Raw genomic sequence first — 16,655 nt, forward strand, 5'->3', positions numbered from 1 at the left:
GCAGTGTTCCAGTCCCCTTATTGGGAAGGACTGGGCTCTGGCCCCCTTGGCCAACATGTGCCCTAAGCCCAGGTACCCAAACCCTGCCAAGCTCTGTGAGCAAGGCCTGAGGCTCCCCAGAAGCCAATAACCAATAAGTGGTGAATGCACGGCCAGGTGTCCAATGGCTAGGCTTCAGGCCCCCTTGTTCCCCTTCCGGAAACTGTCCCTGATCCTTTCCTCCAACCAACCCAACCCAGCAGTGGCCGCTCCAGGACCTGTTTCAGGCGGTCACAGATAGGAGGGCCTGAAAGATCTCTAGAGACCACAGATTCTGAGGAGGGGGCAGGCAAGCGGGGCTTTCCGGCGCACCCTGTTTTGGGATCTGTGTGGGAAGGAATGGGACTGGCTTTGCTAGCAGCTGCCCAGTTCCCGCGGATCCCGAGCTCGGAGAGCTCCCACCACCCTCGCGTCCTCCAGGGCCCCGCCTCCCCGCAGGCTGGTGGACCCCGCGGGCCACTGGCCTGCACCGTTACCCGAGAGGGCGGAGCGAGCCGTGGGCGCCTCCTCGGGTGCGGGAGCCGCGGGAGCGCAGTGGGTGGGGCCCAGCGGGCTGGGGAGGAGCGGGGTGGCTGGGCGGCGGGCGACGGGCGGAAGGAGGGGCGGACGCCGGCAGCGGCGACAGCGGCAGCTGCGGCGCGACCAGGCCGGGCAGGGACGAGCGCACGGAGAGCGCGAGGTCCGCGCAGCCCAGCGCAGCCATGTGAGTGTCACCGCCGTTTCCCGGGCCCGCGGGCCGTGCCGGGGATGGGCGCGGCGCTCCGGGTGCCTCCCCATCGGTCCCGGATCTGCTGCCCCGGCTGCGGCCCTGTCCCACATCGCCCCATCCCCGGGACCCGAGCCGCGCGGTGTGGTTCCTCCCCTCCCCCCGGGCGCGGAGGACGCCCACAAAAGCCGCCGCATCTGGGCCTTCTTCCCTCCCAAGGCAAGGCCCAGGCGGCCCTTGCCCCGGAGCTCTGGGGTGGGCCGGGCCTGACGGCGGGCCCAAGGCGCCAGCCTGGGCGCTGGCAGGGGCGCTCTCCGGGAGCCCCCCCTGCCCTCTCCGCGGGGGAGGCCGAGCTGGGAATGGGGAGGGGGCGGTGAGGGTGCAGGCCAGCCTCCGAGATGAGCTAATCTTCCTGGTCCTACCGGCCGGCCTAAGCGGCTTTGGGGCTCGGCCCGAGGTGGCGGATCCTGGCCTGTGGCCGGGCTCTTCGCCCAGACGGCTGAAGCTGATGATCTCCGTGGCCTGGCGGGGGAACAGACCCTGTCCCTGGGAATGGGAGGCTGATGCGGGGTCTCTCTGCAAGCAGCCAGGCTTGGGCACCCTGCAGAACTGTTTTGGGGAAGAAGCTGATCACCAAGTCTAGGGATCTGGCTAAGTCTGCCCCGGGCACCCTCTGTCCTCTCCCTGTTGAGGCCTGAGTCCAGTCTCCAGCACTGACCCTTCCTAGCCAGTTCTACTGGACTGATCCTAATTCCAGTCCAGGCGAGCTCGCGGAGCACCTACTGTGTGCAGTCTCATATAACAAATATAACAAAGGTGCCCTGGCCACCATCTGTGGGACCTCACCCTGGGCCTGCAGCATTCACACCAGCACAGCCTTCTGAGGAGGGTTATAGCAATCTGACAGATGCAGAAGCGGGCCCAGAGAGGTTAAGTAATATTCTCAAGGTCACACATCGGGCTTAGGGAGAAGTGGGAACTAGAACCAGACCTGAATTTTTGCCACGGCCCTACCACCTTTGTGGCATGGAGAGGGTGTGGGGAATGAGAATCGAAGAATGAGGTACAAAATACTCCAGCGGGACAAGGAGGCCTGGCTTAGCTTCCACTCCCACCACCCCTCCCCCTCCTGGGTTCTGTGGGGCAGCAGCCAGAGATAGAGGCCTGATTTGGGTGGGGGTGAGGGGCGCACGCAGGGAGCCAGGCTGGGTGCACCCTGGGTGGAAAGGCAGGTGAGGAGGACGAGGCTCAGTCAACCCTGGCCCTTCACTACGCCTGGGGACTCCCGACCCTGCCAGGCCCTGCCCAGGGGAGGCCACCAGGCTTCCAGGGCGCCGCCAGCCGGGGAATGTGACCAGCTGACCAGGGAGGGGGCCGGCAGGAAGTGAAGCCACCCGGCCGCCTCCGCCTCGTTCCGGGGTGGGGGGTCCCAGGCTGCGCGCGCGCGCGCGCCCCCCTCCCTCCCGCTCAGGCAGCTGCGGCATGACGTCAGCAGCCGGGTTTGGGGGCAGTCGCCATGGAGACCCGGACAGGTTCGGTTAGGGACCCCATTCTTGCAGCCGCCCCTTGCCCCGGTTATTTTTAGCGTCTGTTTACCTCAGTCTGGGGCAGCCCCGCGCCTGGGCGGGGCTGGACCGGGGACTCCTGGCTAGGCTGCTGGCCTGGCCTCTGGCATACCACTGAGCCGGCCAGTGCAGGTGGTGGGACCTCCCATCCCACACAAGTGCACCACTTTTGGCATAGAGGGTATTGGGGGTGGAGGAATCTGGGGCCATGCAGGCCGCCGGGGCTCCATTCCCTTCTGCCTGGAGCTGGCTGTGCTGCAGGCCCCATAACCTTTGGGACCTGGGATCTTTCCCATGTCCAGAACAGACTTCAGGGCTGGCATGAGTCCAGAGAGTCCCCTGGCTCCCATCATTCAGCCCCTGCCAGTTAAGGTGGGCCCTCTCCCTTAGCTCAAAGGGGTTCAGCTCTTTCTCTCCCCTGCAGCAGGGAAGATCCTGCCTTTCCACCCGCTGAAATGGTCACTCAGGTGGATATTATGATGGTCATTTGGCGAGAGTGCAGACCAACATCCTGGTCCCTGTCAGGGACTAGGGAGTTGGTGGCAGCAGAGCCCTAGTCAGAGAAAGAAAAGTGTTGGGACAGTTAGCCTACTCTGATTCTAGCCTACCCACTCGGTTCCAGAATCCCAGGGTCCCCACGCTGCCTTATGCCCAGGGAGCAGAACCTAACTTGCTGATTATATCAGGGACAAGGAAGATTGTATGCAGGATAGGGGAGTTGGGGTGGGCACAGACTTGAAATCTACCCCTTCAACAGCCCACGATCTGCTCTTCCTGTGTCCGGGCAGCCCGGTTCACTCAGCCCCCTCCCTCATCTCCCTGGTGTGGGGCCCAGAGGGCACAGCAGTGAACCCCACAAACAGGCCCCTGATCCCAGAGTTCACAGTCTGGTTGGAAGACAGATGCTAAAGGAGAACTGACAACTGAGCTATGTGGTCTCAGGGAGCAGAGGAAGGAAGCTATGAGGCGCCTGAAAGGGGGAACCAACCAACCCAGGGCAGGCTTCCTGGAAGAAGAAGTCATAGGGTAGGACATGAAAAAAGAGAGGGAGTTGTTCAGGCTGAGAGTATGGGAGGAGGGTACAGGAGCAATGGAGGTTGCTGCTCAAAGGCTGAAGAGCCTTGCAGGTTTCGAGAGGGTCACAGTAGCTGGAACAGAAAGACCATGAGAGGAGCAGGGGGACTGAGTGGAGGACTGGTTGAAGGTATATGTGGGGAGGCACAGAGCCTGAAGGGTGTTGGGGGTCATGTCAGAGAATCTAGACTTTATCCCTGGGGTAGGGAGTCACCCATGGATGTTTCACAAGAGTCAGAGAGAGGGATGTTAAAGACTCAGAGTCCTGGGGTCCGACTGTCTGGATTTGAATCCTGGCCCTACCACTTACCAGCTGTGTAATCTTGGGCAGATTAGTGATTATTAATAATAGCAGTTAATATTTGTCGTGTGCTTAAAGTGTAGTAGTGTGCCCACCCCAACTTCCTTACCCCACATACAATTTTCCCTTCCCCAAACACTCCCTAGAGAGAGAAATACCTCATTTCAGACTCCCAACAACCCCGGGAGACCATTGTTGTTATTATGCTCATTTAACAGAGGGGTATCTGAAGCCCAAAAAGGTTAAGAAATGTCATGCCAGAGGTCACACAGCCAGTTAGCCTCAGGTTTCTCATCTGCGAGATGGGGCTAATAAGATTTACCCCTAACCCTAATGGGTTGTTACCAGAATTAAATGAGATGATGTTTGTTGATTAAGTGCAGGGCCTGGCCTATAGAAAGCACTTGTCAAAGCACGGTTTTTGGCATTGGGAGATGACTGGAATTTTAAGAAGAGCAATGTTGTTATTGAATAAACAATGCATGGGGCGCCTGTTGGCTCAGTTAGTAGAGCATGCAACTCTTGATCTCGGGGGTCTTGAGTTCAAGTCCCACGTTGGGCGCAGAGCTTACTTTAAAAAAAAATGTAGGCAACCATGTAAAATAAAGCTGGATACCCTTAAGAAAAAAAAAAAAAGAACGGATCATCGTGGGTTACAGTGGAGACAGGGAGCCCATTAGGAAGCTGCAGTAGGGTTCTAGATGAGAGGTGGTGACAGCTTGGACTCGAATTCTAACTATGGGAGTGGAGGTGAGGGGAGCAGATTCCAGAGATGGCAGGAGTGGGTGGCTGAGTGGATGTGGGGGTAACGGAGACAGAGGCATCCAGGATGACTCCTAGTTTCTGTATTGAACAACTGGGTAAAGAGGGGGTGGGGCTGCCACAGAGAGGTTGACTGGGGAGAGTCAAGTTTGAGAAGGAAATTGGTGGATTCAGCTTGGGGACCTCAAACTCAGCACATCCCCAATAGCCCACTCTGCATTGTCACTCAGCTTCCAGGGAGGTGACAAGCAGGCAGTTGGCTATAGAGGCCTGGTGCTCAGAAGAGCCGTTGGGGCAAGGAAGAGATAAGAAAGTTGGCAACATTTAGATGGCATTGAGGTGTGGGAGATGTACCCAGCCCAAGAGTGAGGAGGCTGAGGCCCATTCCGGGATGATGAGAAAGACAGATCTCCTGTGGGAAAATCAGATGTCCAGCCAGAGAGAGATAGGTGGAAAACCAGGAGCATGTTGTTGCCTCTTGAAATTCAAGGGCTCAAAGAAGAGGAAGAGAGCCACAGAGTGAAAAGCTTTACTGAGATCAAGCATGATAAGGACTATGCCTTGGACACTGGATTCAGCAACAGGGAAGTCACTGACCAGTCAGGGGAGTGGTGGGTGTGGAAGGTGGACCAGGGTGGGAAGAGAACTGGCTGGTCATGGAGAGGAAATTGAGGTAGACATCTCTTCAAGAAATTTGACTCTGAAAAGGCCAAATGGAACCATGGGTGGGGTCGCTGGAAAGAGACGTGGGGTCCACAGAAGGGTCATTTTCATTTTGGAGTTATTAAAGTCAACTTTATATTAAAATATACCTACAGAGAGGGTGCATGTCCTAAGTGTACATCTCAACCCATTTTTCACAAGGGAACACACCCACATAGGATCAGAAAATAGAACCCAGGTTAGGAAATACAGAACATTACCAGCACCCTGGAAGCCCCCTTGGGCCCCATTCCAGTAACTACTCCCAAAGGGTAACTAGTATTCAGACTTCTATCGCCATAGATGTGTTCTGCCTGTTTTTGAACTTTCATATCAAGGGAACCATACACATGTCCTCTCTTGTGGTCTTGCTTCTTCTTTATGTCTGTAGGATTCATCCATATTGCTGTGTGCAGTTATATATTGTCCATTCTTTTTGCTGTATAGGGTTCCATTATCTACAGATGGGCATTTTGGTAGTTGCCAGGGTTGTTTTCATTTTTTATGTGGAAGTGACTTGAGTTTGTTTGAGGCTTGTGGAGAAAATCTGAAACACTCATCGTCTGTGAGAAGGAAGAAAGATGAGGAGGGCCACACAGGAGGATTTCCCGGGTGGGAAATGAGAGCCTGGGTGAGCTTGAGAGAATCGCTCTGTGGTTCCAGCTCAGTTCCAGCAGGTGCAGGCACAGAGAAGGCAGGGAGGTGGGTTGCCCAGCGGTGGTTCCTGCCAGGTAGGAGAGAAGCACAGAGTGCTCGGGATATTAGCAGCAGTGAGTGATGCAGTGGTGGCTGCGGATCTAGGCTGGGGAGAAGGATGTGCAGGGAAGAGAAGGTGGGAGGGAGCTGGCAGAGAGAAAGGAAGCTGGGGCCGATTGTGAGCTCTGTGCAGGATGGTGTCTGTGAAATTCTGGGCTGTATCTCCAGTGACTGACACATGCTTGGCACAGAGTTGTCACTCAGTGAATAGGTGAATAAATGAGCTGAGGGCTCAAGAGGTCTCAGGTAGAAGACAGGGAAGGTGGAGGTGATGGAGAGAGACTTAAGGTTGGAGTCACTGTGGTTGTGATTTAGGAAAGGGGCATTCCAGAGCCAGGGGTGTTCCCTTGGAGGGTGGCTGAAGGGAGCAGGAAGTCCAGTGTTGGGCAGGCAATGCACAGGAATACATAGTTGCTAGTGTAGGGTGCACAGCACCAGGTCTTCAAGGAGAGAGAGGAGGTTAAGCACTTCTCAAACTGGGGTTTCCTGGGCATCTTGCATCTGAATCTGTAGGGGAGTGGTGGGCTTGTTGGAAATGCTGATCCCTGGGCCCACCCCAGCCTCTCAGGGAGAAAGTAAGCAGAACTGAGCATCAGGGAGCAGGAGTATTTATGGGATGAGGGAGCACCCAGCCCTTCCAATGCCCACTAGTCCCTGGGCATGGTAGCCTCTATTTAGGCTCAAGGTGGATGAAGGAAATTCAGGGAAAAGATACTGGCGGCGGGAAAGGGCCAACACCAGGGAGATTCAGCCATGTGAGCTGGTGGCCAGGAGGGGGCCTCATTCTAGGATGCAGCTTCTACTAGAGAGGAGGCCCTGGCTGGGAAGTGGGACCTGATCCTCTTCCCTAGGGCCTGGGGGTGCCAGGGAGTGTGCCTAGAATGAGCACCCCCTCTGTGGATGGGGGCTGTGTGACTCTGTACCCAGTTCCTTCTTTGCTTCCTTCTTGAGGCAGCAACACATAATATGAGCTTCGCCCAGTCCCACACTTTAGCCCCTCTCTCTTCTCAGCCTCCCAGACCCCTCATGCTCGTGCCTGACTCTGCCCTCCATTGGCATAGACCCTCCACTCCGCACCCACAGCCCTTCCAGTCTTTACATACTCAGAACCCCAATTCCCAGCCCTCTGTGTGCTCAATCCTCTCTCAGCACCCCTCTACAGCCACTCTATGAGAACCTTATTCTAACTGCATCCAATCCAGCCTCCACTCAGGGTCTTCATTCTGTTTATCCCTCCTTATTCACCGCCGCGCTCAACTCCCTTTACCCAAGCGCCTAACCCCACCCGAGAGGATCCACTTCAGTCTCCTCCCCCAAGGGAACCCCCAGGCACCCCTCCCAGAGGCCGGCCAGTCCCCGGGCCCGGTGTCCCCCCCTTCCCGCCCCCCCCCCCCCCCCGCCCCAGTCCAGCCGGTCCCGCCCCATCCCGGCGGGCTGAGTCAGGCGGCAGGAACTGGGCGGGGGGCGGCGCCGGGAGGAGCTGAAGCCGGAGCCGGAGTCGCTGGGAGCGAGCGCGGAGCCCAGCTCGGCCAGCACCTAGTGGCCCTGGGCCTGTGGGGACACAGGGGCGGGAGGGCAAACGCAGGGGGTGGGGAGCTGTCCTGGACCTACCATGAGTGCCAAGAAGAGAGGTAGGACCCGGCCTGGGGCTCCGAAGGCCCTGGGGCTGGCCCCAGGGGGTGTGGGCCGGACTCTGGGGGCCAGGGGCACGTGTTTCGTCGGAGTAGGGTGGGGGTCTGCGGAGGATCCCTTCCCGCTAAGGGCGCGGGCGAAGGCGTCCATCTGTGACTCAGTTTCCAGGTCGGAGCCACAGGAAAGTGGCGGAGGCAGGGCACTTCTTGGCACTGCCCCCCACTCTGGGAATCCCCCGGCTGCTGGGCGCTGGGAGGGCTCCGGCGTCCCGGCGCCTGCGAGCCGGTGGGGGCTGGAGGGGAACAGTGTACACGGGGCGGGCGGGTCGCGAGAGCCAACCCCGCGCCTGCCGGGCCTGTCGGGCAGCTCCGCTGGGCTCAGAGCGTGCACCCCGCCCGGTGACCTCCGCGGCCTCGCGGGGTGGGGGCGCGGGAACTCCTGGTCACTGTTGGGAGGGTTGTGGGGTGAGTTCAGGGGCAGGGCTGGGGAGCCCGCCCCGCCCCCGGGTAAACAGGCGCTTCCGCACATTCTTCATGCGCCCCGCCCCTTTCCTGCCCCTTCCCAGCCGGGGGAGGGTCCCCGCGCGACCCCCCTTCCTGCCCCGCGACAGGCGGAGCCTGCACCTCTGCAGGAAGTGGGGGCCGAGCCGAGGCCACGCTGAGTCCGAGGCCGAGTCGCCCGGCCGCCCTGTCATTAGCGCCGGGGCCGGCGGGGTTGTCGGACTCCCGGCGTCAGGCGGTGTCCGGCAGGACTAAGATACAGAGGCCGGGCCTCCGGAGGGGGCTTCAAAAGCCTGACTGGCGCTGGACACCCGCCCTCGCCACCCCCCAGGGAGCCCCGCGCGGACTCATTCCATGATGTCCCTGTCGGTGCGGCCGCAGCGCCGCCTGCTCAGCGCCCGGGTCAGTAGGAGCCAGTCCTTCGCAGGCGTCCTCGGCAGCCACGAGCGGGGGCCCAGGTACGCAGCTGAGGGGAGCTAATGGGGTCAAGAGAGTGTGACGGGGTTGGAGCTGGGTGTGCATTGAGGGTTTGGGGACTCCTTCTTGTACCTTTCTGAGTGTAGCCTCTTCTTCAGGAGCTTCCCGGCCTTCAGTCCCCCAGGGCCCCCACGGAAACCCCCAGCGCTCTCCCGAGTCTCCAGGATGTTTTCCGTGGCGCACCCAGCCCCTAAGGTCCCGCAGCCGGAGCGGCTGGACCTGGTGTACACAGCGCTCAAGCAGGGCCTGACGTAAGGAACTCCTCCCAATGCCTTATCCCAGGACCCCTCCCTAAGCCCTCATCCCCTTTCTGCTAGTAGGAAACTTCCCCAGCCTCATATCTTCTTCCCACTGCCTGTACCCTGGGCAGCTGGAGGCTGCAAAGGTAAGCTAATTCTTGTAGTTACCCCTTTCCCCAGGGCCTATTTGGAAGTGCACCAGCAGGAGCAGGAGAAACTCCAGGGACAGATTAGGGAGTCCAAGAGGAATTCCCGCCTGGTGAGTAAAGGGTTGACAAGGATGCCCTGGATTACTGCTCTTTGCCCTTGTGATATGAGGGACTGGGTAGCACCAGCCGTGGGTGACATCAGGGCTGTTTTCTAGGGTGACTTAGCCCAGCTGTGACTAGAAAACAGGATATCGGGGAAAGCTGGGGCTGGGCAGGTTTCTAGCCCCACCTTCCCCAGGCTGTGTACACTTTCTGCCTAGGACCCAGTATCTGTCCGTGGGAGCTTTCAGTGGGGTGGGTCAGACTCCTACAGACATGGACAGCAGGAGACTATATTGTAGTAGTACTGATGGAGAGTCCTGGTTCTTCCCCAGGAACAGGGCAGGACTTCCTAGAGGAGGAAACACCTCTGCTGGGTCTTGAAGAATAAGAGTTCCCTGGTAGAGAGAACCTCTTCCTAAGGGTTGTGGGAAAGGGAGTGGGCCAGAGGAGGGATCCCAGGGGAAGAGGTCAGGGGAAGGGTACAGGAGGGGTCTTGAGGACCAGACCCTATGTCACTAACATTCACCAAAGGCCAGGCATGTGGGAAGGTGGGTCAGTCCATGAGTTGAGTGGAGTGGCTGTGGACTATGGTATGAGGGGGAGGAAGGCTGTGCAGGAGAGGAGTTAGCTGGGTCTGGGTAGACAGGTGCCCCTGCTGGAATACTTCCCATGCCTCCTAAGTGCCTCCTCTCCTCCCCTGTAGGGTTTCCTGTATGACTTGGACAAGGTGAGTGTGTAGAGAATGGTGTTGGAAGAGGTTAGCTCATGGGGAGGGTAAAGGGCTCTGGTCCTCTGGCCCCTCCTGACATACCTCTCCCTCAGCAAGTCAAGTCCATTGAACGCTTCCTGCGACGGTTGGAGTTCCATGCCAGCAAGGTACGTGTGCAGCACACGTGTGTGCACACAAGTGGGGCGGTAGACCGGTATCACAGGGAGATTGGGGTGGGGGCAGTGCTAGGCCCTGGGGGAGCAAGCCCAAGAGTGAGTCTCAGTTCCTCCAATACCACCCCACTCATCTGCCCAGATTGACGAGCTGTATGAGGCATACTGTGTCCAGCGACGTCTCCGGGATGGTGCCTACAACATGGTCCGTGCCTACAGCACTGGGTCTCTGGGGAGCCGCGAGGCCCGGGACAGCCTAGCTGAAGCCACTCGAGGGCATCGCGAGTACACAGAGGTGAGAGATGGCTGTCCATGAGGCAGAGGCACAGGGTATAGCAGAGCTGGTGAGGGGGGCCTGGTTCTTGACCCCCTCTTGTCCTTGACCACCCCTCTCAGAGCATGTGTCTGCTGGAGAGTGAGCTAGAGGCACAGCTGGGCGAGTTCCATCTCCGGATGAAAGGTACTAAGTGATGGGAGCAGACTGGTGGTGGGGAGAGGGAATTGTGTGCCTGGGACCCCTCAACATGGCTCATCTCCTTCTCCCCCAATTCCCAGGGCTGGCTGGCTTCGCCAGGCTGTGTGTGGGCGATCAGTATGAGGTATGAGAATGTGCAGTGAAGGGCTGGGATGGGAGGGTCGCAACACCCAGGGCTGCGTCATCCTGCCTGTTCACCTAGATCTGCATGAAATATGGGCGGCAGCGCTGGAAACTACGGGGCCGAATTGAGGGTAGCGGAAAGCAGGTGTGGGACAGTGAGGAAACCGTCTTTCTTCCTCTGCTCACGGAATTCCTGTCCATCAAGGTGATGTATCTGCCCAGGACCACAGGGCAACGTGATCCTGTGACTCATCTGTGAATATGTGACCCCCATGACCTTCATGACTCCGTGATTTTCTCTCTTTTAATCTTGTGAATATTGGACCCCCTGAACCCCCATGAGGCTGTGACCCCCATGACCTCAGTCACCCTCCAAACTCGGTCCTCTGTGATCTCCATGCTCCCAGGCTGCTTTAATCTTCCATGGCCCCGTCACTCAGAAAATTCCAATCCCTGCAACCTTCTCATGGCCCCGTGACCCTTTGACTGTCATATAACCCCTATGCATATTCAGACGTCTCTACTCTCACAACCTCATGACCCCTATACCCTTGTGACCTCATGATGCATTCTTGGCTACAGGTAACAGAACTGAAGGGTCTGGCCAACCACGTGGTTGTAGGCAGTGTCTCCTGTGAGACCAAGGACCTGTTTGCTGCCCTGCCCCAAGTTGTGGCTGTGGACATCAATGACCTTGGCACCATCAAGCTCAGCTTGGAAGTCACATGGAGGTTGGTGTTGCTGAGTGGCTTGGGGACAGGTCCAGGGGGCCTGTGGCACCTGCTAACAGCCTCTTCCTTCCCCAGCCCCTTCGACAAGGATGACCAGCCCTCAACCGCTTCCACTGTCAATAAGGCCTCCACAGTCACCAAGCGCTTCTCCACCTATAGCCAGAGCCCACCAGACACACCCTCACTTCGGGAACAGGCCTTTTACGTGAGTCACAGGCCAGGCTTAGGCCCCACCATCCCCCAGGGGCTCCCTGGGGTGGTCCTGAAATGCCCTTTCCTCTCTCCCAGAATATGCTGAGGCGGCAGGAGGAGCTAGAGAATGGGACAGCATGGTCCCTATCATCTGAATCTTCAGACGACTCATCCAGCCCCCAGCTTTCAGGCACTGCCCGCCACTCTTCAGCCTCCAGGCCTCTGGTGCAGCAGCCTGAACCTCTGCCCATTCAAGTCGCCTTCCGTAGGCCTGAGACACCCACCTCTAGGCCCATGGATGAAGAGGGCGCCATGGCCCCAGCCCTGGCCAATGGGCATGCACCCTACAGCCGGACTCTGAGCCACATCAGTGAGGCCAGTGTGGATGCTGTCTTGGCTGAGGCTTCAGTGGAGGCTTTGGGTCTAGAAAATCTAGCTCAGGGACCTAGCCTGCCTGCACACCCAGATCCCACCCATGGGGAGCAACCTGGTCCTGTCCCTCCTGCTGTGGACCCTTGCCATTCTGCCATAAGCCCCACCCTCAGTACAACAGGCCCTGCCCACACATCTACAGATCCTGCCCTGTCTGCACATCTAGACTTGCTTCACAAGGTCACAGACTCTAGCTCTTCTGAACTGCCAGGCCCCGCGCACGCCACTACAGGCTCAACCTATAATGCCATTAGCCCTAGCCACAGTGCTCCAAGCGCCACTCACACTACCACAGGTTCCACCCACAAGCCCACAGTCTGTACCCCTTCAACTACAGGCTCTACCCCCAGTACCACAACCCCAGTCCAGACCACCACAAGACCCACTGACGAAGCAATGCTTTCCGCCCTCACTACTGTAGGTCCTACCCCCAATACTACAGGCCCCGTCCAGACTATCACAAGCCCTGTCCACACTGCCGCAAGCCTGACCCATGCCACTGCAAGCCCCACCCATGCCACTACAAGCCCCACCCACACTACAGCAAGCCCCACCTGTGCCACTGCAAGCCCCACCCACACTACAGCAAGCCCCACCCATGCCACTGCAAGCCCCACCCACACAACAGGAAGCCTCACTCATGCCACTGCAAGCCCCACCCACACTACCACAAGCCCCCCCAATACTATTGCATGCACCCCACATACCACTACAAGCCCTACTCACAAAGCCAGGATGTCAACTCAAACTGCTACAAGCCCTACCCGCAAAGCTAAGGGCCCAGTCCAGACCACCAGGAGCCCCACCCATCCTGTCACAAGCCCCACCCTTCTAACTGTAAGCTCTTCCACTTGTCTAGACCATGCTGAACTTCCTAGCCCCTCTACAAACACAGACCCCACCCTCCCAGGTACCCACACCCTGTCCTGCAGCTACCCAGCCTCCACTCCTTGCACTCAGGCAGACCCCACAGCCCCCAGTACCTCCTACCCAAGTCCCGCCTCATCCAGTTGGGAACCCCTCACAAGTCCTTCCCCAGACCCCCCAGAGCCCATCCTTCGGAGCCCAAGTCCCCCTCCCTCACCTCTAGCCCCTGTGCCCCAGCATTTAGACCTTAGCCCGGCCGTGGCCACCCCAGCCTCAGTTCCAGGGGCAGCTGGAGGGGCTGGGGATAGGAGGCTGGAAGAGGCCCTGGGGGCCCTAATGGCTGCTCTGGATGACTATCGTGGCCAGTTCCCTGAGCTGCAGGGCCTGGAGCAGGAGGTGACCCGGCTGGAGAGTCTGCTCATGGTGAGGCGGGCGGGTGGGCTGCAGCAGCACAGGGAGGGCAATCAGGCAGTGGGTGGTGGCACTGACTCCCTTCATGACCCCAGCAGAGACAAGGCCTGACTCGCAGCCGGGCCTCCAGCCTTAGTATCACTGTGGAACATGCCCTGGAGAGCTTCAGCTTCCTCAACGAGGATGAAGATGAAGACATGGATGGTTCTGGAGACAGGTGAGGGGGGCCAAGTGAGGGGGCAGAGGTAAGCTGAGTGCCAGGGGAAGGAGAAAGGCCAGGAGGGGGGAATAGGAGAGGTGGGGCCAGGTAGAGCAACAAGGAGAGCAGCAAGACTGGAGGTGGGCAGAAGGGGATGCACCTGCCAGCAGGTGCATCTGTATTCACCCCCACCCTTTGTAGTCCTTGTGTGTCCTTGATGCCTGTTTCTAACCCTACCTGTGTCCCCAGTACTTCTGACCTCCCTCCTTCTGGTCCCTGCAATGCCTGCCTCTCCTGCTGGTCCCCATCAGCTCATGTTGCTCCAGCTCCTCTTCCCCTGGTCTCACCTTGGATCTACCCTATGGACAAGCCCTTTCACTGCCTCCCCATGCATCCTGGGTCCCCCAGCATCAACCCCCTCTGTCTCAACCTAGGCTTTCCCAGAGAACCCAGCCCCGTGGCTCCCTGTCCCAGAGGGGCCTTTGCCAAATCCTGGTTGAGGGTTGTGCCCAGCCCCTCCTCCCTCTGCTGCTGCCCAAGTTAGGGCCCTGTGCCCTGCACTCTTTGGGCCATAACTCCTTGCAGTCCACATTGCGTAGACCATCCCGCCTGCAACCCTACTCCCACCCGTCCCAGCCCCAGAAGTCCCAGCGGTTGTAGCTGGAGGAGGTAAAAGGCAGACGGACCCTGGAGATCCCCACTACCACCTGCTGGTCCTAGTCCCTTCCTCCTTCCGGAAGTCCTCCATGAACTTAACCATTGTCTGTTGTCTGTGCATCGTCTGTTGTTCCATTCTGGGATGGGGTGACTTTAATAAAAGTACACTGGTGACCACATGGTGATGCGTGCTCCTAGGGTGATTGACCCCATTTTTCTCTCAGGCCCCCAAACAGCCTGGAGCCTGGGGCTGAGGACAGCCTCGACTTGCCCAGTGCCCGCCCCCTCAGCACGGAGTGTCCAGCCCTGGACGCTGCCTTGGTCCAGCACCTGCACCACTGCAGCTGCCTCCTGCTGGTGAGGCTAGTGGTATTCCCCACACCCTCCTTTTATAGCCCCTTATTCCAGGGAGCCCTGCACTTCCATCCTGGCCCTCCATACCTCCTCCGACTTCCACTCCCCACTGCCCCCAGGGCCCTAGCATTTGGCTCTTGCTGAGTGGAACACCTCCCGTACTCTGGCTACCCACCCCCTCTCCATGCATGCTGCGACTTGTAGTCCCTGGGCTCCACCCTCCCCAGTCTTTATCCTGAGGTCTTAGTTGCTTGGCCACCCCTATTCTCCAGAAACTGGGCACATTTGGGCCCCTGCGCTGCCAGGAGGCATGGGCCCTGGAGCGGCTGCTGAGGGAGGCCAGAGTGCTGGAGGCCGTATGTGAGCTTAGCAGGCGATGGGAAATCCCTGCCACCTCTGCGCAGGAAGGTAAAGGCCCTGTCTGCCCCGAAGCTCCTCCCTTACCCAGCCCCATCTACATGCCCATCTGCCTGTTCCGTTGCTGATGCTCATCTACACCTCCGCATAGTGGTGCAGTTCTCAGCCTCCCGGCCTGGCTTCCTGACCTTCTGGGACCAGTGCACAGAGGGACTCAGCCCCTTCATCTGCCCTGTGGAGCGAGTGCTCCTCACCTTCTGCAATCAGTACGGTGCCCGTCTCTCCCTGCGCCAGCCGGGGCTAGCTGAGGCTGGTAAGTGGGCTGCCTACCTGCCCCCTCTTCCTCCTTTCTCGGATCCCCAGTGACGGGACCTCAGGAAAAGCCAGGTCAACCCATACAGACCTGCTGAGCTGAGCACTAGGAAGAACTAGTGAAGGCTATTTCCTTTGCACAGAAGGACCCAGAAGGGTAGGGTTTGGACAGCGGGCCCCTGGACCTGAACCTGGGATGGGAGCATTCTTCCCTGTAAGGGCCTGGGTCCATCCAAACCCTGAGGCCTGCGCACTGCCTCCCACAGTGTGTGCCAAGTTCCTGGAGGATGCCCTGGGGCAGAAGCTGCCCAGGAGGCCCCAGCCAGGCCCTGGAGAGCAGTTCACAGTCTTCCAGTTCTGGAGTTACGTCGAAGCCTTGGATAGCCCCTCCATGGAGGCCTATGTGACTGAAACCGCTGAGGAGGGTGAGGCAGAGGCCCTGATCACAAAGCGGCCTGACCCTGTGGGTGGGTCTGAAGTGTGGATGAGAGCATGAGTGTGCAAAGGACCCCACCCCACGAGGCTCCACCTTGTCCCACCCCTCCCTTTCTTTCAGTGTTACTGGTGCGGAATTTGAACTCAGATGACCAAGCTGTTGTGCTGAAGGCCCTGAGGTTGGCGCCCGAGGGGCGGCTGCGAAAGGATGGGCTTCGGGCCCTCAGCTCCCTGCTGGTCCATGGCAACAACAAGGTCATGGCTGCTGTCAGCACCCAGCTGCGGAGCCTGTCACTGGGCCCTGTCTTTCGGGAACGGGTGAGAGGCAGGCAGGCCTTCCTTGAGGCAAAGGCTGGGGCCCCAGGCTCCCAGCGTCTGGCTAAGTCTGCGCTCCCACCCTTACCCAGGCCCTGCTGTGCTTCCTGGGCCAGCTCGAGGACGAGGACGTACAGACGAGAGTGGCTGGCTGCCTGGCCCTGGGCTGCATCAAGGTAAGCCCTGCCGACCCAGCCCCGCTCCATGCCCCCCGAGGCTCCCTCGGCCCTGGGCCCTGGGCCTTTCCCACCTGCTCCACGGGGCCCACCTCAATGCTCTCTCCCCGGTAGGCTCCTGAGGGCATTGAGCCCCTGGTGTACCTGTGCCAAACGGACACAGAAGCCGTGAGGGAGGCTGCTCGGCAGAGCCTGCAACAGTGTGGTGAGGCCAGGAGATGGGAGACAGGGGTCAAGTCGAGTTTGGGAACATTTCGGCTGATGGGAGCTGGAGTGAGATGGAGTCAGGGATGGGAGGGCCGAGATGGGCTAGGATCACTCCTGACCCCATCCTTCCCTGTTACAGGGGAAGAGGGGCAGTCTGCCCACCGACGGCTGGAGGAATCACTGGACGCCCTGCCCCGCATCTTTGGGCCTGGCAGCATGGCCAGCACGGCATTCTAAATTCCCTCCCCGCTGGCTCCCGGGGCCCCCTCCCCTCACCTTCAGGGCTTATCAGGCACTGGCAGGGAGGGTGAGGGCTGGCTCCAGACACCTCTCCCCCCAGATTCCCATCAGTGAAAATCTAATATATTCTCCCGTTGCCCGTGGGTTGGCGGTCAGTGCCTGCAGTCAGGTGCCTCCCAGCCTCGGCTCAGCACACTTGCCACGAATCAGTGTCCCACCACACCCCTTGGTTTTATATTTTATTTACAGAGTTTTACAGAAAATAAAAAAGCAAAATGCCTTTCCT

The 16,655-nt window shown here is 59.1% G+C and overlaps 1 protein-coding gene across 3 annotated transcripts; it reads left to right on the forward strand.

Moving 5' to 3' along the window:
• Window positions 1-602: 602 nt before the first annotated feature.
• On the forward strand, window positions 603-16,653 carry RIPOR1 (RHO family interacting cell polarization regulator 1). 3 transcript variants are annotated; one of them, XM_032424104.1, is made up of 22 exons: window positions 603-742; window positions 8,369-8,495; window positions 8,613-8,765; window positions 8,934-9,012; window positions 9,708-9,731; window positions 9,827-9,880; window positions 10,029-10,181; window positions 10,283-10,346; window positions 10,442-10,485; window positions 10,564-10,689; window positions 11,067-11,215; window positions 11,291-11,420; window positions 11,504-13,129; window positions 13,213-13,334; window positions 14,198-14,330; window positions 14,600-14,735; window positions 14,836-14,997; window positions 15,263-15,421; window positions 15,553-15,749; window positions 15,839-15,922; window positions 16,037-16,127; window positions 16,269-16,653. In XM_032424104.1, the coding sequence occupies exons 2-22, from the start codon at window positions 8,392-8,394 to the stop codon at window positions 16,364-16,366; spliced, it is 3,888 nt and encodes a 1,295-aa protein (XP_032279995.1). In that variant the 5' UTR covers window positions 603-742; window positions 8,369-8,391; the 3' UTR covers window positions 16,367-16,653. The 3 variants fall into 3 exon arrangements, with proteins under 3 accessions (XP_032279995.1, XP_032279996.1, XP_032279997.1); XM_032424105.1 differs by having other exon boundaries at window positions 13,216-13,334; XM_032424106.1 differs by having other exon boundaries at window positions 8,631-8,765; window positions 16,269-16,366.
• The last annotated feature ends 2 nt before the right edge of the window (window positions 16,654-16,655 follow it).

This window comes from Phoca vitulina, unplaced genomic scaffold (assembly GCF_004348235.1).
Source record: "Phoca vitulina isolate PV1807 unplaced genomic scaffold, GSC_HSeal_1.0 scaffold30, whole genome shotgun sequence".
In the NCBI taxonomy this organism is placed as follows: Eukaryota; Metazoa; Chordata; class Mammalia; order Carnivora; family Phocidae; genus Phoca; species Phoca vitulina.

Coding starts and splice junctions, on each gene's coding strand:
- RIPOR1 (XM_032424104.1), top strand. CDS start 8,392: ATGATGTCCCTGTCGGTGCGGCCGCAGCGCCGCCTGCTCAGCGCCCGG. Junction 11,421..11,503: donor TTCGGGAACAGGCCTTTTAC/GTGAGTCACAGG, acceptor CCTCTCTCCCAG/AATATGCTGAGGCGGCAGGA. Junction 14,998..15,262: donor GCCGGGGCTAGCTGAGGCTG/GTAAGTGGGCTG, acceptor TGCCTCCCACAG/TGTGTGCCAAGTTCCTGGAG.